The 27,930-nt window shown below is 49.6% G+C and overlaps 3 protein-coding genes across 3 annotated transcripts in view; 1 reads left to right on the top strand and 2 right to left on the bottom strand.

The window, feature by feature from the left end:
- The window catches only part of LOC131260164 (NADH dehydrogenase [ubiquinone] 1 alpha subcomplex subunit 6), a 115,627-nt gene extending 88,056 nt beyond the window's left edge, over positions 1–27,571 (bottom strand). Inside the window, exon 1 of the mRNA XM_058261837.1 lies at positions 27,557–27,571. The gene's annotated coding sequence lies outside the window, so the exon portion shown is untranslated. The remainder of the gene's footprint in view (positions 1–27,556) is intronic.
- LOC131260146 (synapsin) lies at positions 1,223–26,912 on the bottom strand. Its single transcript, XM_058261819.1, has 8 exons — positions 26,648–26,912; positions 25,518–25,888; positions 24,908–25,012; positions 5,340–5,560; positions 5,154–5,250; positions 2,648–2,815; positions 2,305–2,578; positions 1,223–1,392 (listed from the first exon to the last, which is right to left on the bottom strand). The coding sequence occupies exons 1-8, from the start codon at positions 26,895–26,897 to the stop codon at positions 1,223–1,225; spliced, it is 1,656 nt and encodes a 551-aa protein (XP_058117802.1). The 5' UTR covers positions 26,898–26,912.
- Positions 7,899–24,872, top strand: LOC131260156 (tissue inhibitor of metalloproteinase). The gene is made up of 4 exons (XM_058261830.1): positions 7,899–8,455; positions 22,769–22,913; positions 23,750–23,832; positions 23,933–24,872. Exons 2-4 carry the CDS (start codon positions 22,784–22,786, stop codon positions 24,353–24,355), a joined length of 636 nt encoding a protein of 211 aa, XP_058117813.1. The 5' UTR covers positions 7,899–8,455; positions 22,769–22,783; the 3' UTR covers positions 24,356–24,872.
- Positions 27,572–27,930: the final 359 nt, after the last annotated feature.

The following is a 27,930-nucleotide window of genomic DNA, read 5'->3' as shown; positions in this document are numbered from 1 at the left end:
AGACGAAGTCCGAGTCGGAGGTGGCGCTGCTGAAGCTGGTGCTGTCGCGGCTGCCGTACGACCCGAAGCGGCTCGTGTGGCTTCCGGCGGTCGCCCCGGCCGAGGACGGCGGCCCGGACGCGGAGTACGGGCTGGCGGAGACGGGGGGCGTCGGTGGCCCGGTGACGGCGCTGGTGCCGAAGATGAGCTCGGCGTCGGTCAGCGACTCGGTGCGCTGCCGGAACTCGCCCCGGCTCCCGGTGCGATCGAAGCGCTTGCTGTAGAAGTCCGTGGCCCGATCGCCGAAGATGATCTCCGCGTCGGAGGAGGCGCGCTTGGTGCGGCCGAACTCCTGCTTCTTGTGATCGCTGGCGGTGGCGGCGCTGGTGGCGCTGGCGGTGGTGGAGGCCGGCGTCGAGTGGCCGGTGCTGGCCGCGCTCGAGTAGCCCGACGACGAGGAGCTGATGCCCACCGAGAACGCCGACGACGAGGAGGACGCCGACGCGGAGAACGGGAGCGAGGACGCCGCCGCGGCGGTGGTGCTGGGAGAGGTGGAGGAGGAGTAGGAGGTGCTGCTGTTGGTGGTGACGGTGGTGGTGACGGGGGCGGCACCGAGACCACCGCCCGTGGGGGGTGCCTGGAAGCGCCCGGTTGTTAGCGATGGTTGTTCCCTGATACCTTGCTGTATAGTGTAACGATCGGTGTCGTCGTGGGTTAACGCAATTGGTTGGATCTTACTGCTAGTGGTGGTGCCACCGGGGGCGCCACCGTCGGCCGCACTCCGCCCGGCGACTATCTTGTCCTTGTCGAACGGGTTGATGCGCTCGCTGAGCGTCGGATCGTACGCCGGGCGCTTCGGTTCCGCCGCGGAGGAGCTGAGGATTTGGCCACTGCTTGCTGTTGTTGTTGCTGGTGGTGGTGGTGGTGGGGCGGCCGTTGCCCCGCCGCCGCCCATGCTGGTGGTGCCATCCAAAGAAGAAACATTCACTCTATGTACACTGCCGATCGGGGGACCGGCTGCGGAGCCAAACTGCTGCCCGGGAGCTCCGTTGCACCGGACGGAACCGGACGGTTCACCTGAGGACTTCTCGCCGGCCGGTGGCTCGGTCGGGCGCATCACGACACTGTCGATCGAGCTCTCGCGAGTGCTCAGCACGCTGCCAATACTCCCACCACCAACGCTGGCACTGCCACCGTTGCCGAGTTCGCCCCCGCGGGTCTGTTTCTTCTTCTTGGCCAAATCCTACATGTCGCCGAAGATGCCGGCGAATGTTTTGCGGAGGTTTTTCATCGTGTCCTCCGCGTCCTCGACGACCGACGGGCCGCCACCGGCTGCCGGCGGTGCACCCTTGCCGACGCCCGACCGAGCGGCCGATGCAGACGAGATGCCCGACACGGTGCTGGACTGGGACGCTGCAAAAGAGAGGGAGATAACCGTACGATTAATCGCGTAAAACTAGTGAACCTAGGGTTCTAGTGTAAGGTGGGGCAAAAAATGCTAGCTACAAGTTTTAAAACAACTGTGGATTTCAAAAAAGCATGACATTATTGAGTTATGAACTAGAAATGAATTTGTTTTTTCGCTATCCTTTCTTAACACAAGAATGAAAACTTATTGGTAATTGTTTTTTTCTTTTTCTTGATTGGTTGGTGTACTAAGGTTATCTGAGTTTACTTGCATAAATGACTCATAAGTGGCTCAAGAAAGAAAAATTTGGTATTGTTTTTTTTCTATAATTTGCCTCAACCTTCAAAACCCTTTTTCAATTCTACTACAACTATCATAAAGTAAATGTGAAATGATGCTCGATTTTCCGAAGCTTAAAATTTCGTTTGAAAAGTGTAGCCAAACTGTGTATCTCTGTTCTAATACTTAGTTTACAGGCGGCGTAAAGCAACCTTTGCGAAACACAGGACGCTGTTAATATGCCAAAATCCGAGTCAGCGACTTAAAAATACGATCAGCAAAGATTTGTGCACTTGGTATAGAGTGCAAGCTTATGGAAGATTGTTGTTTGCGATTACGTATCACATTTAGGGATAACATTTCGGTGAACACATTACTTTGCTCTTAACTGTTAAAGACGCAATTCTACACAGAGTGCGATTTTATTTGCATCGGCTCACGATTATTAACGTCTATACGAAACGAAAACAAATGACAGCAAAACTGATATTCACGCGGGTATTTTCAGTCTTTTAAGCTTCATGTAAACTAAACATAACATAAACATTTGGTTACATTTTTGTAGAATGATTTAAATTTACAAAACATGACACGACATTTTGCCCCATCTTACTCTGCGGAAAAAGTGTCTACGCTACCTTGCGAATCACGCCGACCGACGGAGTTCAGGGTGGGCGCCCGCTCGGACGGTTGCTCCGGTGGTTCGCCCGACTGGCTGCTGAAGCTTCCGTGGCGCCCAATCGATCCTACTCCCGGCGTGGTGCGCTCCGGGATCGGCGGTGGTCCTCCCCCGACCGGCACCGGACGCGTACCGATCGGAACCGGTGGCGCATCCTCCGTCGGGCTGGTGCCCCGGGACGAGATGGAGCTACGCGAGACGGCCTTCGTCATCATCCCCGGGCGGCAGACGTTCTGGGGGGGGAAAAGCCGAAAAGGCCGCTTTTGATCAAGACCGATCGTTCTCGTGACGGCGGAACTCACCTGCATACGGCCCACGACGAGATCCGCTATCTGGCGGCGATCCTCTTCCTGGGTGTCGCCCATCAGCGGGAAGGTTGAGTCGCACGCGTTGATGATGTACTCCTTGCCTTCCTTGGAGACGATCACCGCCACACCGCACACCTCCATGCCACCGTACAGCTCGGACACCTGAGAGCGATGCAGAGGAGGCAAGAATTAATTCCGGGTGATGGGTTGGCACAGAATTAATTGATTCGCGCATAAATGAGCCTATTAGTCAGCCTTCTGTTGTCGGCCGCAAGGAATCGCTTAATTCCACGATTCGGCGCGTGGGTTGATCCGCGCTTCCGCTCCGATAGCGACTCTCGATCCTTAGTCATAAACAAGCGCATCCGGTACGCGATTAGGAGGCGCGTGAAGCGGGTAGCCATTGTTAATTCCTCCCACGTGCACGAGGGGTGCCCGATTACACGCGCATTCCGATTCACGTTTGAATCTATTTTCGTCAACCACTTATAAACTTATTCATCACTTGTTTACTGGATTGAAGTCCCGCGGGAGTTCAGCTAGAACCGCGAAATCAAAAGGCGGACTCGGCCCCCACACGGCGTCATTGATTGAGTCATTCGCTTCCTTCGCCGAACGGATCGCATCCGGAGGGGCGGAAAATGTGTGCCTCACGCAAAAGGCAGTTCTGCGCTGAGTAGAATTGGATCGCGGCACGCGCAAGTGGCGCTTCGGTGCGTGCCATCTGGTTCTTGTTGCGCCGTAATCGTAACCGTTCCTCTGACGTCGTCATCGCCTTCGTCCGCGTGTCGCAATTGTTTCTTTTTCGCTCCACCTTTTCCTTCGTTCGTCTTAAAGATTCGTGCGGCAGGCTGGAGCTGAGATCATCGCCAATACGTAAGAACCCGTGCGTGTATGTGTCGCTCCCCCCTTTAGAGGCATCAGATATTCACTGCCGTCCTTGTTTTGTCTCATATTCGAAGCTCTTTACCCTTCCTTACCCACCCCGTGCGTTTGACGGGTTGATTTAATTATAGTGTATTGTACTCACATCGTTCAAGTTTTGCATATGTTTTTTTGCCCTAGCGTGGAGTTGCGGGGGGGACATACACCGATTGCAATCGAAGTAGGAAATTTGCCGCATAATAGAGCTCCAGTGTGAACCGTAGCATCTGCGAATCGCGTTCCACATCAAACGACCAAGATAAGGGTCGAGGAAGTTCGGAATGTCCGCGTCTGGTGATGCTTGTTGCATGCGGGTGTGGTGTTAATTTGCGATCGGGAGCTCAAGAGAACTATAACATTCCAATCGCTCGAAACGGCGCGATAATTGAATGGTTTTGAGGAACTGAGTCAGAGGTACAACATCGATAAGCAGTTTGCTCAGCTAAAGCCCTTAGTTTAATCATTCGCGGATGTGGATGACTGGTTTTAGTGTTTGTTTTAGTACCTCATGTTTGTTTTAGTACGAGGTCTTTTAATTTGTTGACTGAAAGTTCTGCAACAATGTGACATTGTAATCCCCAAATATCCAACATAATTGGATGAGTTTTTGGAATTGAATAATACTGCCGAGATGATGGTGATCGTAAAGCTAAACCACAAGCTGCAGAACTTCGAACTATGGATGACTAACTTTGGAGATCGTGGTTTTGTTTCTTATGGGACGTGATCGTTTGTAAAACATAACTGCCAACTGTTTTCTGGAATAACCCAAAAACTAACAGAACGTTGAAGCTGTGTTTAGACAAACTGTAGTGAGTTCAACATACTTGAAACGTGCCGATATGGCTTGGGTCAAAGTGGCCCAAGTCCCTTGCGGCGAATGCCCGCAGAATGTTGGTAATTAGTGTCCAGACATGCTAGGCGAAACGCCACGCTGACACACGACTCGCCCGCTGCTCTAAACAAACGTGCGACTGTTTGCATTCGCACGCATAAACGGCTGTTCGTTTGCAGAAGACGTTGAAGACTCATTCTTCGGGCCCACTATGTTACGTCCGATCGACGGGAGTTTGCTGAAATCACACCACGAAATGTGTTTTCCGTGTCCATGTGGCGTGCCGGTGTGCCTGTCGATAACACCGTAAAAGGACACCGTTTCGGGACGCAACCGTTCGCTTTATCTTTCGAGCGTTTTAAGTGAGTGTAAGCCTCATGCGGGAAAATGCGGGTTGCGAGACGTCGCGTCGTCTACTCGGACGGCCATGAACCAGTTTCGCCGGTCCGCCGAGTCCAGTCCCAGACGTGGTGAACCTTCTCGCCCGGCGTGCGTGCGATGATGGAGTTTGCGGACGTGAGTGGAGCGAGTCTGGTCCCGTTTGGCGGGAGGCTTGATGCCGATCGCGAGCTAGCCGATAAATCATTTCAGGATCGCGCGACAAACGCAACGCTTAAACGCCGTCAAGATTAAGGCGCAATAAATAACCTTCGGGTTCAAAGGAGGCCGGCGTGCGCACCGAGAACCCAGCACGATGGGGGTAGAAACCTGCGAACGTCTCAATCGGCGGCGCGGACTTACCTCGTCGACCCAGGACTTGTACTTCTCCGTCATCGGGATCTGCTCGAGCATGGCCGAGCCCTGGTTCGTCTTCCAGTTGCCGGAAATGGATTTTCTCCTGTTAGTGGGCAGGTGGAGTAGAGGGAGGGTGAAAAGAGACAGCGATTAGGGGGACCACTTCCTGGCTGCGCCACATCCGGGACTCACATGAACGCCTTGTAGTTGGTGCCGATCTTCTGGATGTGCACGTCGAACTTGGCGTCGATGTACGGCTCGAGGCTGCAGTAGGAGCCGCCGTCCGGGAGCCCGGTACCGCACAGCAGGCCAGCCGCGTCCTGCAGGGCACCCGGGTTATCCAACTTGGCCGTCGCCTTCCCGCCGTGGCAATGGCCCGCCTTTAGGACGCACGGGAACCGTTGCCAGGTGAACTGAAAAAGAGAGAACGAGAGACGGAAGGCATTAAGAATGAGTTTGACGGTCACGGGGGTTAAATACTGGTGTGTAGAAGGCCGCTTCATGGGCTTATGGAAGGAACAGGACGGGAGATAATGGGTCAACATGACGAAAGCAAGGTGGCCCGGGGGCGGATTCAACGAGCATAATTAATGCAACGTATGCATGAATATTTTACAGCATAACCATGATGGTGACTGCACGGGTTCATGTAAGCTATAGAAACAAGGCGACCGAGGTATAACACAACACCGTACAGCGGATCGTTCTCGAATCGCGGATGTGCTAATAAGGCGTGCAAAAGATAGTATCTTTAATGGAACATTTTCTGGGGATTCCAAAGATGAAAAGTATAATGCGCAAAATATTTCCGAAGCAGCTGTTTAAAGGACGAATTTTACCAATGGGATGGTAACTCCATTTTACGTCTTTTCACGACTCATCTTTTTGGACTTAGAGTGTAAAGTAAGCAATATAATGTTTTATTCGCCGCCGTATGCCTATTTACTTATCCATCTTTTGATAATTCGTTTGGATCGATAAATTTCAAAATCCTTGTGAGTTCAAACCCACTTTTGGAAAATGAATTCTGGTATAAAAAAAATCAAAAATCGAAACGTTTGCGGATTCAACTCACCCATTAAGTCAAGATTCCGGAATAGTTTTGAAGTGCCTTAAAGTTTAAGTTTAAGTCAAGGCAACAGTAAAACTAAATTTAATTAGATTGTACGCTCAAGGATCATATCGCCAGTTGGTAGCATGTTTCTCGGAACTGTAACTCGTACTAGTTTTACCTTGAAAGTAAATGTAATTTCTATTTCTAATCAGAAAGCTATAAATTTTCTTCTCCTCCCAAACGCCAACCGAAGACCACATGCCGAGAGACGTCACTTCCAGCACGCGTGTCACGCTCACTTCCTCGTCTTTCTAACCCAGCTCGGTCCGCTCAAGGAAGGGTGTAAATTAATTGCGTCTAGGGGAAAACCCATCCGATGTGGCCTTTCGCCTGCGATGCGCCCAAGTGCATCGTTCTGACCAACCGGTAGTAGTTGATCGACCACAACGCCCGGCCAGCTGGCTGGCACGGGGCCAAGAAGGAAGTCCGGGATCCGAGCGTGCGGTTCCGGATGCTGTGAACTCGCGCCGCTGGGAAATGTTCCCCACCGCATTTTCACCCGGAGTTAGAGCGGACGGAACGTGCTCGCCCGGAGCGGTGGGTTGTAATTTCCAATCGCACTCGACACGCGTAGATCCGGGTGCGGCAAGGGTGCAACATTCCTTTTTCCCGATCGATCGAGACGGTCCGTTGGCGAGAGTTTATTCTTGGGCGTTTTTTTTATCAGAACCAACCAGCAGTTGGTTGGATGGCTTATTTGGAGTTCTTTGATGAAGGCTGTTAATCAAAATATTGACTCTTTTCATTGAGGACGTTGATTGTTATTAAGTCGCGAAACACAACAAACAGCCTCTTCACCCGAAATTCCTGCTTGACGTGTTTACCAACTTAATTAAAGACCAAGTTCAAAATTGGTGACGCTGTTAAGCCAGCGTTCCAAGATGCATTTGTGTGGTGTTAATTGCGTTTCGATCCTTTTAATCATCAATTATATATTTGTATGCATTCGATTGATCCAGATCTAATAATAAATGTAATGTTTTGAATGCATTTCCACATGTTTATCTTTCTTAAACTCAAACGCTTATTTAGTGTCACTTTGCTAGTTTATGCCTTATTGCGAGATGAGCTAATCGTAACGCATCGTACAGCGTCACTTCAACAGGAAGCGATAAAGCTTAGTCGCATCTTCCAATGTGCACAACCTCAATGTCAACAGGACAAGTTTTAGTAGTTGTTAGGTGGCAGTTTTGTGTTTTTTTTCTTCCTCAAAAAGTGCTTCCACCGCAAAAACCGCAAACTGCACTAAACGCGCGATTCGATCACTGCTTGGTTGTTTTGCGTGAATTCGCGAGTGATCCCTAAATAGTCTCCATCGTCTCACTCGTTCATGCTCGATGATCGGCGATCTCGTCGAATGCGCGATCGAGAGCGAATTCACCTCTCACAGCATCCGCCAAGTCCACCCCACCCCGCCCACCCAAGGGTTGGTTGCAAATTCGGAAGAAACGCCTAAGATACCGGCGATGCTTAGACGTCTTCTTGCTTTTGTAAAAGCAAAAGTTCCACCGCTCCTTGAGTGTTTCTCTCTCGCGCTCTCGCGGTTTCGCTCACCCGCGAAATGAGAAGCACTCGCGGCTTTATGAGAACGCTGCACATCCGCTCATCGCACAGTAAGCAACAGTCGGTCGATCGAGTAAGACGTCTTGCGAGACGAGATTCGAAGCTAAAACCGCGCACACATACCGCGAGGTCGGGAATTACGAACGAAAACGTCGGTTAAGTGAGGCACGTCTTGTGTTTTTTTAATCCTTTTTCTGTCGTGCTAGTGAAAGGTGACCAGCGCTGGTAGAACCGTGCAAAAATAAAAAAGCGCGTCATATTGTTCGCGTCGGGACCGACGAACGAGTGCGTGAAGATTTCAGTCAACGTAGGTCGGACGATTTTGCGGTTGCGCTAAGCGTACCTCAATTTTAGCCTACTTCGACCGGCGAACACGGCGCCCGTCCAGCGGCGGTTGGTTATTAAGCGGGCATAATTCAACGCGCTTCACGTTCGAGAAAGTTCCACCATTTTTTTGCTGGTTTTCTCTTGGTGCGCTAAGAAAAAGTTAAACTTAACGAAAGATCAAGGACGATCAACCGGCATTCTTGGACGGAACGAGCAAAAGGCGAATCAGCACCCGAAAGCGAGACTCCGCGAACGTGTAGGCTGCCATATTCCGGTGGTGGAAGGAAGATTTGGAGCACCCTGTGTAAGTGGTTTTAAATCTGTACTGCAACCCCCAAAAAACACGAGAAACAAACACCACTAACCCGTAGCCAATGGTTGGGTGTTAAATATTCAATTAGCGTGCGAACTATTCGGGGCGACTTATGCTAATCGGCGATTCGGTGGCCCCTAAGTGGTGCTCTAAATTAGTTTTACTGCAACCATTTTGATTTGTTTGTCCCATGCCACCGCGGGGTGAGGTCTTCAGAGATAAATCAAAGCAGTCCGAAATTTGTTTTGCTTTCCATCGTGATATATTCGCGTGCTCCTTCCTTTCACGATATTTAACCAACCTCGGGGATGTCGTGGGATGGCGCGAGGGGTTTTGGCGTGCGTCAGAAATTTATGATCGAAAACAAAACGGAGCAATTTTTCCACTGGCCTTTTGGTTTAGTATTTTGTTTCCTTTAATCGAACTGGGATTCGCTGAGATACGTGTTGTTTATCCCCATTTGGGAGGTCCCAGAGACTACAACACGCCAACGCCAACTGCATGCGCCGGCACTTGCCTCATTTAGAACAGTGTCCAAGGGGACAGCTTCGAAAGACCGAGCTCGAGAGGAGGCGAAAGAAAGGCCGCCCAAGTGCAGGGACAAAAAAGTGCATGAAAGCCGACACAACAATAGGGGTTATCATGAAATCGTCGTTTCGTTTTAGCGGTCGCTAAAGGCGCTCATTCGTCGCTAAGGGTGCTCATTTGTTCATTATAATGAACTTTTAGCGACTGAAATGAACAAATGAGCGCCTTTAGCGACCGCTAAAACGAAACGACGATTTCATGATAACCCCTAATATTCGTTAAACAATCTGCCACGCCATCTCGCCCCGCAGCTTCTCCCTCGCGGCGGATAACGACGCCGCCGCCGACGATGTTATTACCGTTGATGAGGTTGTTTCTGTTGGAGGAAGCGGAGCAAAGGAGAAGTAAAAAACAACGGGCCAACCACGTATCATCTTTCGTCGTTCGATTTGAGTTACGAGCTAAGTGAGTTGTTTCTTTCGGGCAGGTTTGCTTTCGAGCCGTGGTTGTTTTGGTTTTGGTCATCGGCCGACCGATTTGCCTGGCCCATTCCGTCCCGTGTCCCTGTCCTGTGGGGTGGCCGATGATTTGCGGTTAGTCACCTGCCACCCCGGGAGGGTGTTGGGGACTGATCACCATGGCCGGCGACCCCTCTGGGGGTGGGTTTTTACGAGCAAACGAGGGCGCTATTTTTTTCCCCTTCTTCCTAAAGCATCGCGACGTGCCTAAACGATCGGATAGAGCGCTCAGAACAGGTAGACCTTGTGGGCGGGTTTGTCTCTTCGGTTACATAAGGGAGTCGGTGGAGCCCGCGGGGAGGAAGCTGCAGGTTTGGGGACAGAATCTTTGTAAACATCAGGACGATTTATTGATCCATGAATCTTGCGGGCGGAGAAAAGGCGACTACGTAATCGGTGTAACTTATCTCCGTTTTGCTGGGAGATTCTAAATTACCAAACACTGAGTTAGTCAGCACGCGCTTCTGATAATAAGCGCGAGATGGTTGGTCACGATAAAATATGGCAAGATAACACCGCGTTGTGGGGGGTGTTTGCTTTGAGGAATCCTAGCCCTTATCGTATCTTGCCGCTTTCCGACAGTTCCACGAATTATCTTCGCCAATGTTTCGCTTTTTTTTGCTGCGTAAAACAGATACCCTTTGGTATGTTTACTCAAGATCAATATTGATCGGAATGCTAGCGTCTACAAAAGCAATTTGTGAGTGTGTGTGGGTTATTTGTTTTTTGTTGTAGTAGAATTCCACACTACCATACCAGAAAGAAGACGCGCATGGTTAGGCCTAAATATATACATCGCTGTTAGAAACAGATCCAGCAAATTTGCATAATAGTTCCGGAGCGCTCGAGGTTGGATGTGGAAACCACCATAAAACCACTCGTTTAGAGCAACAACGAACGTCACGGAACACATTTGCCACAGCGATATAAAACAGCTCCACATTCGGTTGTTTTTACTCCTTCGCTTCCCTGTGGGGAGCATCTGCTGCTGTCCGCACTACTTTCGCATCGCAAGCATTAATTGTGACTAATCCACTTGAGCCGGACCAAAGCAAAACCGCTTTCTCAGCGCAAACTACTGCTCCGTCCGAACCTCGTTCGGCCACTTGACACGCAACCGGGCCCCGGGAAGTTGCAACATTCATTCACCAGAGACGGAAGGCTCGCCGAAAGTAGAACAACCGATGGGGTTTGTCTATACTGCAGCGATTCTCGGAGGTCGACCTTGGCTGGAAAGATCAGTTTATAATGTTTGAGGAGTCATTCCTTTTTCAATCCTCCGCCTTTAATTGTGTTTGAAGTACGTTATCAAAGCCTTTGCGCCCTACGGGTAGCCGTTCCTGGAAGTAGAAACAATGCGTCTTTAAGTGTCGAAAGTGGCGCATGGGATGTACCAAGCACCGCATGACACCATGCTTGCAGTACCGGCGGTAAACAATGTTATCTACTGTCATATTGTGGTACCTTTGCCTTCGGGGGTGTCCGAGTGCGGATGAAGAAGCTTAGAGCCGGAGCTGAAGTCATCTTTCCGGGATAGGGAGGGGGAAGTGCTAGTCATTTCCCGCCCCGTGAGGGTCAGAAGACTGTGCGGTTTACAAGTATGCGGTCAGTGCGATCAAACGATGGTCACACTTGTGCATGACGCTGCGTCCATTGTGCAAGGTCAAGGCGGGTGACAAACGGAGTGGTTACAACAGAGGGCGTCCGGTCATCGAGGACGTCAAGGAGCGTACGTGATCGAGAAACGCGCCTGCGCGGTGAGGCTTTCCACCTTGCCGGAATGGAAGGTCTTCCGGCGATTGGTGCACATAAATCGACCATTGCTCCCTTGTGTCAGCCGATGTCTTAGAGGTTCGAGGTGGTCCCCTTTCCTAGAGCGTCGATTCAGCAGATACATCTCTATCATCGCGATCTCTTGGGATAAAGATTCGCCAACTACGGCGATCGTTCCACCCTCGTTGGTAAGGGTCATGACTACCACCAGGACTTCATGGTCGAAAATTGCCGATCACGCCGGGCACAACGTTCGCCCGAAGGGGATTGATTGTTGGTGGTCAGTTAGCCTTTCCCAGAACTTGATGGTTGCCTGGTTCCTTCAGCGGAACGTGATCTGGTTAATGTTGCGCAGTAAATTTACAACGCCCTTCCTCCTCATCCCTTCCATAAGAGGATGGCAAGAGGATGTTCGTTCAGCGTTTCTTATTTCCTCCCAGCCCAGACCACACCGTCCCGTCCCGGGCGTCTCTTACCGGCCAACTACGCCAATGTTTACTTATCTTGATGAGCAAATGGGTTTCATTTCTTTTTATTAGCTGAAGGGCCGTTGTTGCTATCGTTGAGCTTCTCCTGACAATTGCTGTTTTGCAGGTCCCCGGAGGCGCCCATGCAAATCCGACCCGATTACCCCCCGCTCCTCCCGCAAAAGGGAAAAGGGGCAACAAATCCCGATCTAAGCGAGTTTAGCGATGATGCCCGGGGGTTCGTGCAAGAAAGCTGCAGACGGAAACAGGTGCCCTAAGATTTAACGACTCAGTTGAAAGGCAAAAAATATGAATACCGAAACCGAAACCACAGGCATACACAAAACAAACAATATATTGACCAACTCTTACGCCTCAATCACGACCGGAGTCGTGGACGGGCGGAACGAAAATACGTTTGGAGTGTTTACAAAACAAAATTCCTTCTGGGCAAGCCGATCCCGATTCCAGGCCCTTTTTCAGGCGCTGCTGTTTTGGGCCCCATGGCTCGCGATCGTGCGCGACTAGGGAAGTTGGGAGATGGACCGACCTGGACGTATATATTGTTGTAGGACGGTTTGCATGGGGCAATCAAAGTACCGTAGGGTAATAAATAGCCACACGCGATGAAGGGAAATAAATATTTGCACCGACGCTCGTGGCGGAACTTCTACCCAGGAGTTGGAGCAGTCATAAATAGTGGGCGGTTTATGGACCATCGGGTGCCATTTGGCAATATAGGGATTCGTTTGAGTCTTCATTTAGCTAAGAGAACATGTTTTAAATTACCTGTTGGAAGCAATCGAAGAGGTTAGTAGGTTCAGGATCGGCAAAAGTAAACAGCCATGAACTGCTGCACGTAACCCTATCTTCCCAAACAGTCTTCGTCCCATCGTCAATTGACATCGCCAGAAGATCACACAAACGGCACGTCTTCCGTACAAAATGCATCATCAATTGTTTAATGTTTAAAATACCTGCCTTCATCACAGCGCCAGCCGCGTGTTCGTTGCTCCTTGGCAAGGGTTTCATGGCGGATCATCATAAATTTTCCCCGAAAATCTACGCAATCGATGGGGAGAGCGAGCGCAAGGAATTTTCAACGTTCGGTCGAAGAAGAGCGCATCTCAAAATGTGGAAAGTGGGGGCGGGGAGCCACCCCGGGAGGGGGGGATGTTTAAACATTTTTCACATTCTCGCGCTTCTATTTACGCCCCGAAATTTTGCGTCACCAACGTGGCACGGAGGAACGTTTCCTTTGGCATGTCGACCGAGAAGACGATGAAAGGGATCGACTAGACAACACGACCAAAAGTAAACGAATTCGAATGATACGGGACGGTTCAACAGGAGAAAATAACCAGCTTCTAGCACATCTGGCTACTGCTACGCCGTTTCCGGCGGACGGCATCAAACGTCGCATTCCCAGGAGCCCCAGGATGTGATGATTTCGGTCGAATTTCGAGCCGCTCGGGTTATGTTTCCTTCGAATGACTCTCTCCGCACGTTCTGTTGATAAATAAATCAAGACAATCGGGACAACCTTTCGAGATTCGACCGGGGGAGAAAGGTGGGGTCAAAAATGTGTCTCAGATGTGAGGGTTGTATTTCTTTGGCACAAGTGACGGCTAGGCAAAAGCGCACCACTTTCCCTGTCTGACGGCCGTGTGTACGAACGAGTGACAGACAAATAAACAAACTGCCAAACCCATTTTCGAACGGGGTGAACTTTGCGTGCCGATCGATGGAGGCGTCGCCCGCTGCAGAAACGCGGGGTCCCAGCAATGGCCAATTTGCAACCGGCTGTAACGAATGCAATGGCTGGATAGATTACAACTATGTTTAACCGAACGAAAACACAAACATACGACGTGCAAATCGTTTTGCGCCTGTCACCTTCCTTGCGCTGCGTGGGTCAAAACAATTCGCAACCCGGTCCCCCAAGATGGCGGCGGTGGTGGGGGTGCGGACGAGTGACGAGTGTTGTTCATTTCAGCTCGTTTAGCTTGTTATCACCTTCCGCCATCGGTGCCGACGACGAGGAGCGCGGGAAGGTGCGTCGGTCGGATGTGCACCGCTTTTCCGCCTTTCATCGTCCGCCCGATGCAGCGAAAGTGCATGCAAAAACATGGCCAACCACTCGCCGGCCGTATGCATGCAGAACGAAATGGGGCAGCCGGAGCCTACGAGGAACTCTTTGAGGGTGGTGGGAGCCGATGGGAAACACGGGGGTGAAGCTGTACCCGTGCACAATAGGCTTTTGAGTGGGATAAGAGACAAGCGATCAATTTAAAAATGAAATCACTTCAATTGCCGAGTATGTCAATTTAAAGTACATAATAATCAATTAGGGTTGCCGAAAATTTCAATCCTTACGCTTTCCAAAAACAAAAAATTATACTGATAAACGAAACTATTTGGGATAAGAATCCTTATTTGTTTCTCACAGCTAAGATACAGTTTACTTCATACCTTACCAAACCACTCCAAAACATGTAATTGTTTGTTTACTGTTTAGTTTTGTTAAACTGATTATGCCCTTTATAATCTTTGATCTCTCTTTAAAAGTTGTTGTTGTTGAAAAGTTGTTTTACTTATTTAAATTGAAGTACCAAAGAATGAACAGGAAAATAAGATCTAAACAACGTGTGTTTAAATTCTAAAAACTAAACAGTTTGGTTTTTGTCTAACAATTACAAACAGTGAATACAATTACAATATGAATAAATCTAGTTGAATGCTCAAATGATGAGTTTTAGAAATAATATACCTTAGTCTCTAAATTTGTATAGAAAATGCCTAATGTGCATTCGTTTGTGGAGCTGGCCGCTGGTGTTTCGTGGAAAAAGAGAGTAAAAGTTTCCCTACCGGCGGACAAGATAGAATGTGGTTCCACCTTCGCAGGAAGGAGTCACGCGCGAAAAACGAAGCCAGGGGTTGAGGGGTGCCCGATTGTCCGCTTTCCTGCTGCGCCTGGGACGTGTTCGGATGGAAATTGGAAAGTTGTTGCCCCGTGACTCGTCGGTCACACGAGGAGGATGCATATTGTTTGGCCACCGCGATTGGCGCAAAGGGGGTGTAGCACGTCTAGCTATCGGGGTGTTTTTCGTGAACCACCCCTTTCTACACCTTGTGGGGGTGCTTTTGTGTTGCTTCCATCGTGTAACTTATGCACATATGCAACGTTGACCTCGTTGCTACAACCAACATTCGTCCACGATAATGAAGCGCCCCGGGGTTATGGAGACACAGGAATATGGGGTTTGAATTTTGGTTACGCCGCAAAGGAACAGCCGGATCCCTATCCCATGTACCACGGAAGAGGTGTGCAAGTGATACCAGCCTTCCGTGTCACAAGTTTCCTGGCCAACGTTGTTCCTTCCCCCCTTCCGCGTGGTCGAAAAACTTGAGCGACCGTCCGGTCTGTGTTTGATTGTTTTCTGTCATTTATTTCACCCGATCCGAGTCGTCGAGTGTCGCTTCCCAAAGCACCTCCCCGACGGCGCGAGCGCAGCACGCAGCACGGGATGATTTATGGTGCTCCCAAGCCGTGGACATATGTTTGCGTAACGAGGAACCGGGGAATTGGCAGTAATTCCGGGGCAGATTTGTTTCACAAGTAACAGCAGCTCGGCCCGGCAAAAGCGGAGCGCGGGGACGATAAACCGTACGAGAGCATGTACGAGCATGTGAGCACATAAACATAGGCAGCATAACTCCGGCTCCGACTGTGGAGAGAGGCAGTGGAAGGTGAGCGTTGGTCGTAGGCGTGGTGGTTTCGTGGTTAAAACGCAAAACATATCAGGCTCTACGTGGAACATACAAAATAACATATTCAAAACCTGTTCCCTAAGATCCAAACGATTGACTCGGCGACTGCCTTTGGAGCGGGGGAAACTCTCGGGAAAATGAGGAAAACATTGAACAACTTCAACCTGCTCTCTCGAACGGTGGACGAAGCGGAGCCGTCGTTAAAGTTGATCGTCCACCGGGGAGTTCTTGCGAAACTTTCCGGGGCGCATATATGAAAAGAAACGTTCAATCAAATGAATCATATTTGCGTCACATTGGGCCCGAGTTTGGAAACATATTTATCGAGCCGAACTACAAACTTTTGCAAGCCACAAAATGGGCGTCCCATTTGGGCACCGATTAAATATTAATGTGCCCTTATTGGGCATGCTGATTGTGTACAATTTTCTGGAGAACGTGCGCGAACCGGAACGAACCTCCGTGACGTGGATAAATTCGGAGTCTTGAATCATCGACGTACGCATACAAACACCCCGACTCCCGGGGGGACCGGAACGATGCACCGCTGCCACCACTTTCCAGCTGATTTATTACGGTGCATCGCGCGGAATCGGTCGTTTCGCCAACGCGCCATTCAAATTATCTTATCGCAGGCGTTTGGGCGCAGTTTGTTGTGCCAGTATCCCCGCCTGTGTGCGTGTGTGTCTTGCTTGGGGCAGTTAACGCAAATGATCCAATGAGTGATGCATGCCCGTTCACAAATCATCATCATCGAGATAATGGTCCCAGGCTGTTGATGCGGAACCTCCAACCATTCCGCAACTCGTGCTGATCAGCGATCTGCGCAAGGTTGATTCGAACGTTTGTGGCGGGAAGAAGGCTGGTGGAGGGTGAGGAGGTGTAGATTCAATGGGAATGTAAATCAGATCAGGCATGGATCAACGCGATTCCCTTCCTTCCGGGGACTGGGTTGAGACCCGATCGGGAACACAATCGATCCAATAGAAGGGTGGTTGGTTGGATGATCTGAGCCGTCCCTGTGTAACATTCATCATTTGGCTCATCGGCAAAAGGGAACTCCAAAAGACCCATAGTCACCTAGCAGCACGCCTTGACGGTGGCGTTAAAATGTTACCGGCACTAACGTCTCCCGTAAAACTTGGTTACCACGCGAGATAAAATACGCCGATTTTAATATCCTCACATGTGGTTTTTCACGATTAAATCTCGTCATGCATGCCTAGCCTGCCGACACTGTCAATTAGCATAAATTAGTCGTTAAAGCGAGAACGTCCCCTTAGCGCCGTAGGCATCGTGTAAACGTGGTCGGAAACATTCACCGAAGCACCGAAGCGCTCCGGAATGGAGCTCCTTTTTCCTGATCGATCGCAAGACCGAAGAGCGAGATTTACTACCGTTTGATGAGTTTCGATGGCGATGGTGGCGTGCCGAGTCGATCGGCGACTGCAACAATAGCTACCGATCAGATCGTGAGACTGTCAAGATGTCTAATTATTCTTCCAGCTGCTCGGGAGGTCGATTCCGCTACGCCAGGGGCCTTCCACCGGGCACAACGTTGTCAGATGCTTATCGTTGACCATCGGCACCTTTTTGTGACTGCCGCATAACACTTTACCAGTTTATCGGCATGCAGATGAGGAGGTTCTTTGCTCCCGGTAGTAATAGATTGGTGGAGTCATGTGGAGCGAGCCCGGCGGGACTTTCGATTTCAAGCTGTGCAGCAAATGGACCGCACTGTGCCGCTTATAGCCATCGAAGATACTGTCCACAGGTGGACTGTAAACGTGGTAGTTTCTTATTATTCGGTGTAGCGTAATTCAACGTTTCATTACACCAAGTGAAAGGAGTGTTTCCTTCCTTGGTTAATTCCTTTTTGTTGTTTTTATCCCTGAAGTTAGTTTGGATATTGTGACTTCAAGTGTAGTATTACTTACGTCTTATGAAACTTGTTGTGCATTTCACAATCAGTTCCAATTTGTTCTAGAAGCAGATATCACCCGAGCGTACCGTGGCCCCAAAATGTCCTTGAAATGTGGCGCCGACCTGTTTATGTGCTGGCTTCTGCTGTGTATGCAACTGCAACTGATGCCAACATTGGATGTTTTGAATCTTTCCGCCGAAAACAAACAGCGGGTTGGTTAAAATCTGTTCAAACATAGACCGCGACCGGGCGGAAAGCACTTCTTATCCCACTCGGCCAGATTTCTATCATCAGTTTATCGAGTGTGCGGTCCGTGGAAAGAGGAAACGCCTGCAGCAAACGCCCAGCTCGTGCCTAGTTTTTCGATGCGATAGCTGATGAAGTTTGTTTGATTTTATAAGTTTCCACCATAATTAAATTATCCCGAGGACCACCACGGACGTGAGTAGAACAATCGAAGCAGGGGGCGGGGGAAAGCCGAACACGATGCCAGGGGAGACCCACTGGATCTAGAGTATCGATGCAAACCTGTTATTTGCACAACCTACCAGCGGGAGGGTGGCCTCTTAGCGTCAAGTTGATGCTGGCCCCTCGGTGGTAATTATTGGAATCAATTATAGGCCGTGTTAGCTTTTTTTCTTTCCCAATGGAGGCCGGTATCGCAGCCGTTGTTGGTGGCGAAGGGAAACGTGGGGTGCAGTTCTAATGGGCATTCATGATGGTCTGATTTATGTGACAGTTTGTAACTACTTGTGTGCCTACGTTGAGCCACTTGAGCCGTTCAGCTGGGCCGGTAGAGGAAGATTTTTCATTTGCGATTAAGAAACGTCCACCGGCGATGGTGCGGGAGGGTGAGGTAGACAATCACCTATCATTAAGCGGGAGGGGAAATTTACAGCAATTTTTATTGCTATTCAAAGATCCCTTTATCGGAGGTTCCGGTGTTGGGTCCACCTTTTCGCCCAACGCTGGTCCTTATTCCTACTGGCCTAGAAAGAAAAATCAAACGTGTTGACGAACGAGTTGGTAATGAGAGTTCCACACACACATTTTACCTTTCTCCCGTGACGAGGAGAAGGTGCCTTTGCAAGATTAGGCCGGGGTGCAAATGAACCCTGTTACGTCATTGTTAAACACCCGTGGAAGAAGGGACTGCGCTCGTTGGCGCTCGCATGAGAAAAGTAAACAAACCATTAACACCCCGTCAGTGTCGCGAGAATGGCCCACCATCTCTGCCGTTCGAAAGGCACGCAACGAGTGTGTGCGTGTGTGTGGAGATGCGAATTTAAACTGCATCGCCTTTCTGCGAAACAACGATGGGAAAGTTTGCACCCGGCGTTTGTGAAGCGGAGCGGCGAAAGCGAGGTTCCAGAGTGAAGATCAAGGCTATAGCAGCGATGACGAGGCGATGCATTCACGACGCACTGCACTCGCCTGCAATTCGCATGCTCGGAATTCCACGGCAATTCTGCCCGAGTTCTGGCGAATGTGCCTGGTTGATGACGCTTCGGTACTACGAACGGGCTCGCAGTTGCATCAATTGGGTTCCCCGGTTCGCTAACGTTTGCCCGTGTCAAAACAAAACCACCGAGAAATATGACTCAATTTAGCTATTTTTAGCCAGTATGGCGTTCGTCCCGGATCGAAAAGCGAGCGGCGGCAGGGTTTGAAAAATTCTAGGACACACACACACAAGCTGGCGCACGCGCGCGCACTCCGCTCGGCACAAACACCGTCCCGAGGCGCAATAAACTACGTCGGCGGCGCCGCTGTCGTCAGCTGTCATAGTCACACACCTTCTGCTCAAAGCGAACCGCTGCTGCAAGGGTTCCTGCGATGATCCGATGCAAACCAGCGCTGTGAACGAACGAAAACGGTAGCCCAGAGTTCGGTGTGAGAAGAGAAACAAAATCTCAGCAGGCAGAAGGAACCGTTTCCGTGCATTTCTTTCATCCGATTGCATCAAAAGTCCGGCCAATGGGGGAAGCAACACGCCGGAGAGGGTCTGTGGGAAACGAAACCAAACGGTGGAAACATTCAAGCCTTTCCATTTGAAAGATTCACACACACCCACCGGCGAGTTGCCCTTCGGAAGGGAAAGCAACAATGGCGCAGCTGACGGTCGACCCTTTCTCGACACCTTTCATAAAGCCATCAAAGCAATCCGAGATGCGCGACGATGCGATGGTGTTGGCTGATATTGTTATGGTAACGCAGACGCGCCCCGGACAGCTGCACGCCCGGCGACGACTGCGATGTCTAATCGATGTCATATTTCTTTAAAACCTACACAACCTCCCGGCGACGGCGAGGACCGACTCCGCTTCCGGTCGATGCACGACGCATCTCCGGCTGCATTTACTTCGTTGCTGACGGTATGCTAAACGGTTGTGGGTTGGATATTACACTTTCCACCGGAGGAGATTTCCGAATCTCCCACTGGCTTACGCGAGTTCCGGAGAGTTCCCGAGAGCGGAAGTTCAGGCGCAGGAAAGGGTGGGTAATGAAAAGATGAATGCATCAAACGGTGGCCGTTAATCTTCCGGGGCGGTGTAGAGCTGTTCACACCGTCCGCCCATTGCCGCTGCTAAGAGATCACCGTATTGGAATTGGTAAACTAAATAACTCATGCTCTTCTAGATCGTCGGTCTAACTGACTACGTAGCGTGGGGAACTGAATCACGGTGCGAAGTCCGCTGAATCACGGACGCTGTCGGTGATTTATGGTGGCATACCGATGCGGCACTCCGGCGCGGACAGGTTCGATGTTTTCCATTCACATTGGACCGCAGCTACCCTCACTCCCGTCATTCTTCCTTTCTCCTTTGGCGTCCCCTGCCAAGGGACGTGGTTATGAAAAACGAAACGCAACTAATGATGCTCTTATGCAGACCGGAGAACGCGGTGACTGGCTCTGGTGGCTCTAATCGGAGGCAATTGGTAAAATGTCACGTTGGATTGATTTCTCACCAACTCCGGCGGTGTTTAGCAGAATTCCCTGGAGTGTCTAGAGGTGTCAACATTCGTTTTTTCGATTGGTCTCCGGTGGAAGTCACAACTTGCCAGTCCGCTCCGGTTCCACACCGTGCGCCATGCTGTTCAACCTTTCAATCGACTAATGAACGTTCTTACCTCGACAGTTCCACAAGTGTCCTCTTGCAGGCGCCAATCGGTGTTCAGAGGTGTCACTTTGAATGTTTCATGAGTGCGAGTGGTCGCCGACGTTAACTTTCGTTCTCTTCGAGGGGACCATTAGGTGGCCATTGTCTGTCCCCTACTTGGTTTGCAGTCATCTACCGACTCGCAAGCCATTCGATACAATGGACCCGTGTCCTAAAAGAATTCGCACTCAAATCTCAGCCGAGCCAACAAACAGCACTTTTGGGACATTAGAAGTCGTGAAACTTTTTACGTCAGTTCCTTTCTTGGTTTCTTGTCGAAGTTATCCCCGGGGAACAACCATTCCCCTTGAGAGGCTGCACGTGGACAAGTTCTTTATTGTTGGCGGGGTGGCGAGGGTGTGGGGTATTTATTTGTTAAGGGGTTTTTTTCCTCCATGTTTTCCCATCTGAAGGCAGTACACGACAGCAACATGGTCAGCAATCGCTTTGCCGGCCGGTGGTCAATTAATATCAATTACGGCGCAACTTCTGGCAAGCACTAGTTCCGCGCTAATGGAATCGGATGGTAATTGAAATACGACGTTCGAGGGAGTATGGATATGGGAAATCTGGCGACAAGCGAACCCCGTTAGCGCCTCCAAATAAGGTTCAACTCAGGGCTGGCGGGAGTAAAAACAATGCCTGACCATCGAAATCAACGCGATTTCAATTAACGCTTTGGATAACACTGAACACCTCACCGGCCTGATTAAGCAAAGGTGGTTTAAAACGTAATGTGTGTTCGCGTCCTGCAAAGGTGTTAATATGAAGAGTATTGGCGTCGAGTGGTGGATTACATCTCATCGAAAACAAAAAGACACTAAAATGTCCATAATCGGAGAAGCAAGGTGAAAGCGATCCGCTCAACCGTTGAATGAGAGGAATGGTGGAAGGTGATGGTGGACCCCATCCCAAGGTTAGTCCCGTTTCTGGCACGATCGTTGCGGCACGCGGTTTACTGCACTTCCGAATAGATGGCGATCGTTGCCAAACGGCCAAAGATGACGGGGGTTCCAAGAATTTAAACGTTTTCTTAAAACTCGCCCCTTACGATGAGTGATACACTTCGCCACCAACGGCGCACCGTTGAAGGTCGGTAGCCTTGAATGAGCTCGTACTATATTTTTAGCCCATGACCAACGACACACGGGGCAAAATGGAACTAACCAACGCCGCCGGGGAAGAGTGGATGGTCTTTGATGGAGAGACAAACGCATCGCTGTGAAAATGACACGTTTAGCGGGAATTGTATTTAACCTTTAGGACGGTAGCCGGGAAGCAGTACGCCAGCAGCATCGGATGATTTATACTCAAGTCAAACTCGCATCGAAGTGTCAATATCGTCTGAAACATTCTACCACCCATTCTCGGGTGATTTACGCTCGCGATCCGGTGCGACATAAATCATGGGCCAAACAAACGACGATCGTCGAGGAAGTATTGTTCCGTTTGCTTTGCTTAAGACAAGATGCATCACCCAAAGGCAACCCATTTGTTCTTCTGGGGCGATGCGGATGGGTTGTTGGTTTGCATTTAAAACTCTGAACCATCCCATGCTTGGCCACCGACACATAGACGCGTGTGATCGTAAAGAATTGGTTTACAAATGCAAAATTATTCAGCGTTAAATGAGCGTCTGCATATGGCGGCACAGAAATGTCTTGTTACGACAAGTGCTTCCTCCCGCATAGGTGGTTTATTTTCCGCTTAAATCATTCCTTTTGAGATGGTTCCCTGTCTCGGATGTTTGGGATGGGATTATGGGCTGACGTCATTGGCAATGAAAATTAAACGATTTTCAAATAAACATCCAGCGCTGGCGAAACGATCATCCGGTGATGATTATTTTCAGGCAATATTCATAGAGAATTCAGAAGAAGGAGCGGCTTTTATAAACACAACAGAATCGGTTCTTTTCGATAGGCTGAGCACACTTTCGTGAGATTATGAATGTGTGTGTGTGTGTGGGATGGTTGACCTTTTCCATCCTTTCGTCGGGTGCGATGGAAGGGGGATTATGGGATTTTAATTTCATTCGCAAAACTGGCTGCCTTCTCTTCGAATTCCATACACACACACATACGCACGATCTACCTCATCCTCGTTCTTCATCTTACATATATCGTCTTGTTTTTCTGATTGGCTTTTTTTCCGCTCTGCAGGTGAAATCTGACAAAATGAAGGCAAATCGTCCGCTTCTGCCGGTGCTGCTGTTCGGGCTGGTGATGACCGTCCTGCTACCGGCGACCGAGGCCTGCAGTTGCCTCCCGCAACATCCACAGACGGCGTTCTGCGACTCCGAGTACGGTAAGTATTGCCGGGCCGGGCGCTCGGCGAAGGCGAAAGGTCAGCCTGTGACCGATTACCTGAACCGTCCCGAAAGTAATCTCCGAAACGGGTTGTAGCTAACTTTTTCTGCACAACTGACGGATTGGGGCTGGCCCGTAACTTTTCCGAAGCGGCTCGATGACTTTAATGGATGGCCATCAAGTGGACCGACGTTCGGGTTGTGCTGCGACGGTTGCGTAATCGAACCCTTTACCTGCATCCTTTACCTTTGTTGAGGGGCTTTTTCTGTTTGTATACTATGCCATTCCGTTTTCCATTTCCACTTAAAATTTCTTGTAAATTTCAATTTCGTACACGACATCCTTAAGCTTAGGATCACGAAGTAAAGTAATTTTCGCGCTTGTTTTCGGGTGAGCTTTATCTTCCCAGCAGGATAAATCGAAAACATATCCAAAATCCAGTAAAAATATTGTTCGCAAGATTGCATCATCTATCAACGGTACAACATAGTTTTTTCAACTATTTCCAAATTAATTACATGTCTTGATGTTATTTAGATGGTATTAATGTGTTTTGATTTTTGAAACAATGGGGTTTTGATAGCTTGAAGTGGGAGTACCCTGAATTGGAAGACAAAACTGTATTGATTTGTCGAAATCCTCAAATGATAACATTCCAAATGCAAAAACTTTGAAGTCACATATTATTACGCTAACGGTAACAACTATCATTGGCATATGTTGAACAGTTATGGTCAACGGAGAAAAGGAGGAATAAAGTTAAATTAAAGAATTTCCATAAAAGATAAATACAATAATATTTTAATGAAAAATTCTCATTCATTTCACTTTCAGTGATCGTCGCGCAAGTGTTGCGCAAGACTGCGTCGAAGAACTACCTGGATGCATACAAGATTGCTATCAAGAAAGAGTACAAGGTGAGCTCTCGCATACAACGTTGCGACCGATCCTGCATGCAATGCAAGATCGCCCGTGCCTCGAAGAACCAAAGTAACGAACGCTTCGATCTTCTTTCAGATGAGCGAGGAAGCACGGAAGCTGCTGCGTAACGGAAAGCTGTACACGGCGTCGCAGAGCTCGCTGTGTGGCGTCACCCTGGAGCCGAACAAGCTGTACGCGATCGCGGCCAACACCGACCAGGTCGGCCTGTGCGACTACATCCGCCCCTACTCCGACCTGACGATCGTCGAGAAGCGCGGCCTGGCCGGCATCTACCGCAAGGGCTGCCGGTGCCAGATCTGGCCGTGCTTCGCGCCCAAGTGTAACCCGCGCGTCGGTGGCTGCAACTGGTCGCCCTTCTCGACCCGGGGCGACTGCGAGACGAGCTACGGATCGTGCGTGCCCGCCGGCCGCACCCAGGAGGACGGTACGCCGATCAAGTGCCACTGGCGTCGGTCACCCCGCTACGGCCAGTGTATGGCCAAAAACGAAGGCCAGTAGGCGGAGCGGGCTTTTGCAGATGAGATCGGTCGATCGGTTGTTACGTTGAGCGTTTACTACTTTATGATTCACACTGTACGTTTCCAACCCTCCAGCGCGTTGGAGTGTCCCCCGCGAGGGGGCGCTCCCGGTGGGGAGGGTTTTTATTTATCGACACAAATCTATTGGACGCACAGGGGCAACTGTGCGTGTATTTACTCGCGTCAAATTGTAACGAGTGCGTGTAAATTTATTCCGCTCCGATCCGGTCGCTCGGTTTGAAGCGGCCACGGACGGCACATTGCGAGTGTATGGCAAAGCTTATTTTTGTTAAGTACAAATTATGATTAGCAGAATACACAAAGAGAAGAGATAACACTAGTAGCACTAAGGGAAGGCAGAGGCGGAGAGTTGTCGTGTGAGTTGAGATGAAGGAGAGTCGAATCGGAAATGCATCGTATTGGATATAATCGTTAGTGGAGTCGAGAGGAGATATCTTTTTTGGTAAATAAATTATCGAATGTGAAAGTCAACCGGAGCATGCTTGTTTTCTATCCCGCTACGTTCACTCACCATGTCCTTCGGGTTCGGGAAGAAGGTCTGCTCAACCAGCGGGAACCCGTCGCGGCCGAGACGACGCTGGAGCTGCAGCAGGTGAGCGAACACCCACGGCTTGTCCTATGGTGGATCGATCGATCGAGCGGTCGGTGGGAACGAAACGAGGGAAACAAATGCATTAGCTAGGTTAGGTTGGTGGGCACGATTTTCATCGAAACGGAAGCGGAAAGCAAACACCCACACCGCATTCCCAGCATAATGATGAAGCAAAAATGGCGCAATGGGGACAGCAAAAAAGCAACGTGACAGGCAGGCGCGGGCAGGCGGGCAGTCCGAATCCGTTGTGGCGGCGGTGCTGATGGTCATTTAAAAGCCTGAGGCTACCAAGCAAAAGCCAATCGTTATATAGCACTTGGACAATTGTTCGGTTGCTTTAGAATTTTAAACTAGGCGCGTGAGCGTGAGGGTTTTGGGGGCGGTGTTTTGATGTATGGGACGGGGAACGGCTAATAGTGCGGATGTACTGAGGCATGGCGTGTGAGTGTGTGTGTGTGTGTTTGTTTATGGAATTTCAGGAAGCTACAGAAAGCGATGGCGGTGGTAAGGAAAGTGGGAGGTGACCTACCTGGAATTGGTACAGCGAGTGGAGCGAGTTGATGCTCGGCACACCGCCGTACTTCAGCCCGAGCAGCGTCGAGCGGTAGTCCTTGGAGCCGTCGCGCGGTGGCTGGCGCACCAGGATGAAGTCCGGGCGGAACGGCTTGGCCTGCTTGGAGCCGCCTCGGTTGAACGACACCATCGGGCCGGAGTCGGCGCTCGCCGTCAGCGCGATCTCGCGGAACTCGGCCTGCTCGACGCGGATGTCGTAGTCGCTGTGCAGCCGCTTGCCACGGAAGTACTTCGACCAGTCGGTGTTCTGGTCGTCCACCACCAGCAGCGTGAAGCACTTGTCCCGGTTGAACGGTTGCACGCGGCTAGCGGTCGAGACGGCCGCTCCTGGTGGAAGAGAGTGGCCCGAAAAAATAGTTAGTAGCTACGAAAACTAAACCAACGTCAGCTTTATTGTATGTTAATGTAATTGATTATTAAATAAATTTTTGGAGCCTGTTTGAAAAAAACCTTTCAAATAAGAATCGCACATAACCGAAGACGTTTTATAGACGTGAATATGGAACGAACAATGGACCGGGAAATGCTAATAGGCTTTTTATTTTTATATATTAATTTTATATATTCTGATGACTGATTTAAATCCTAAAGGATATTTTTTGCAACATTTTTTAGAATAGGTGGTTAAAAGAGCTGTTAGTCACCACATCGATTAGGATCCCAAATCCAAAGTAGGAATTCGAATCACAAGACTTAAGTCTTGTTACTAATTAGTAAAAGAGTTACTAGTCACCCCAGAGATTTTAATTCGTACAAGGAATCGCAATTAGGAATTTGAATCTCAAACAGGAACTCGAGTTCCATAAGAATAGAATAAACTACAGATAAAGTATGGAAATAATGTTTTTGCATCTGGTTAGGATTCAATTTCTGTAACGACTAGTAACTTTTTAACTCAAATAACATAACGGATAAAAATAACATAGTTATAGTTATTTTGATTACATAGTTATTTTTATACACATTCCAATTAGTTAATAACAAATAAATCAGTGAAACGATATCGAAAAGACAGCTTGATGTTATCACATGTGCTGTGGAAACATTGTATTTCTCTCTTGCAAGCTATTAAGGGCGAATTCTTACCGATAATGGAGGCGCCTTGGTCCCGGGCCGCCCCGGTCAGACTTTGGACGCGCTGCAGCAGACTCTCGCGCGATTTGGCCGGGCTCGACGGAGCGCTGGTGCCCCGCTGCGGTCCCTTGCCGAAGCTTAGCGAGAGCTCGGGACCGCCGGTTGGCGGGGCGGAACCGGGTGGCACCGGGCCACCCGGCGAGACGGAGCCGGCCGTGCCGGGGGCCGGCGGGGGCGGAATGTTCGGCGGACCACCGGGCATCGGTTGCTGCTGCAGGGGCGGCTGTGGGCGAGCGGCGGGCGGCAGGTCCTTCGGATCGACATCCTCGCACTCGGAAGACAAGTCTCCCGAGCTGAATCTGCCAATGAAATCACTAAATCAGCACCACCAACGATCATGCAGGGCGGGGAGGGCGGAAAAGGGGATGGGCCGTGCAACAGTGCGTGAGTGATGACAACAAGTAGGGAGGGTGGGGTAGAAGGGGAGGAAACAAAGTAAATCCGGCCGGAGGACGTTTTGAAACAATCAAGGATGACGAATATTTAAATCAGTAGCCACAAGGAGTTGGTGGGAGCGGAATTATTTTCAACCAAGAAAATGAAAAGGAAACATATTAAACAAACAAAAGTGATAGAAAAACAAAAAAATATACACGAAAAGCGGGAAAAGGAAAAGCAAACAGGAGTTTATAATATGTACAGCCACAATTTGTTGACACGATATTCAATTCGAATCGAAACGAATAGGTTTCAAATGAACATGGCAGAAAACAGAGAGTAGAAACAGTAGAGAAGAGTTTATATAATATTTATATATATTGCAATCATTTGGACACAAGCATACCGTCGGTTTATCGTTTGTTTGGTTTGTTTCGTTTGTTTGGGTGCCAAGCATGGCGCACGGGGTGGAGGAACGATAAGAGAAAAGAAAACACCACATATACATCGTAGGGAAAGAGAAAGAGAGAGAGAGAAATAGAGAGAGAAAGAGAGAGGGAGAAAGAAAACAGGATAACAACATTAGTACAGCGCAGGTTGCCGGTGGAGTAGTCAACCTGGGTCCGAAGACGCTCGAAACGCAAGCGGATGTGCTCTGAGCATTTAGTGAGCCCCTACTTCGTATCCCTTTTCGGAGTGTGTGCGTGTCGGTGTTTGTTGATTATATATTGTTTATTATTTTTTTACTTTTACTGTTAAGTGTCTTAAATGGCACAAACAACCGGACGAGTGGTGCAGTTGTGGGCGCGCAGGTAAAATCGAAGGGCTATAGATTGGTATGGAAAAAAAGACAAAAC

The sequence above is a fragment of the Anopheles coustani genome, chromosome 3, assembly GCF_943734705.1.
Source record: "Anopheles coustani chromosome 3, idAnoCousDA_361_x.2, whole genome shotgun sequence".
Lineage (NCBI taxonomy): Eukaryota > Metazoa > Arthropoda > Insecta > Diptera > Culicidae > Anopheles > Anopheles coustani.
Note: the sequence above shows the minus strand (reverse complement) of the source record. Positions and strands in the feature narration are given on the sequence as shown.

Coding starts and splice junctions, on each gene's coding strand:
- LOC131260156 (XM_058261830.1), top strand. CDS start 22,784: ATGAAGGCAAATCGTCCGCTTCTGCCGGTGCTGCTGTTCGGGCTGGTG. Junction 22,914..23,749: donor GTTCTGCGACTCCGAGTACG/GTAAGTATTGCC, acceptor TTTCACTTTCAG/TGATCGTCGCGCAAGTGTTG. Junction 23,833..23,932: donor CTATCAAGAAAGAGTACAAG/GTGAGCTCTCGC, acceptor ATCTTCTTTCAG/ATGAGCGAGGAAGCACGGAA.
- LOC131260146 (XM_058261819.1), bottom strand. CDS start 26,897: ATGCCCGGTGGTCCGCCGAACATTCCGCCCCCGCCGGCCCCCGGCACG. Junction 25,889..26,647: donor CCAAGGCGCCTCCATTATCG/GTAAGAATTCGC, acceptor CTCTTCCACCAG/GAGCGGCCGTCTCGACCGCT. Junction 2,816..5,153: donor ACAAGTCCTGGGTCGACGAG/GTAAGTCCGCGC, acceptor CATCGCTCTCAG/GTGTCCGAGCTGTACGGTGG.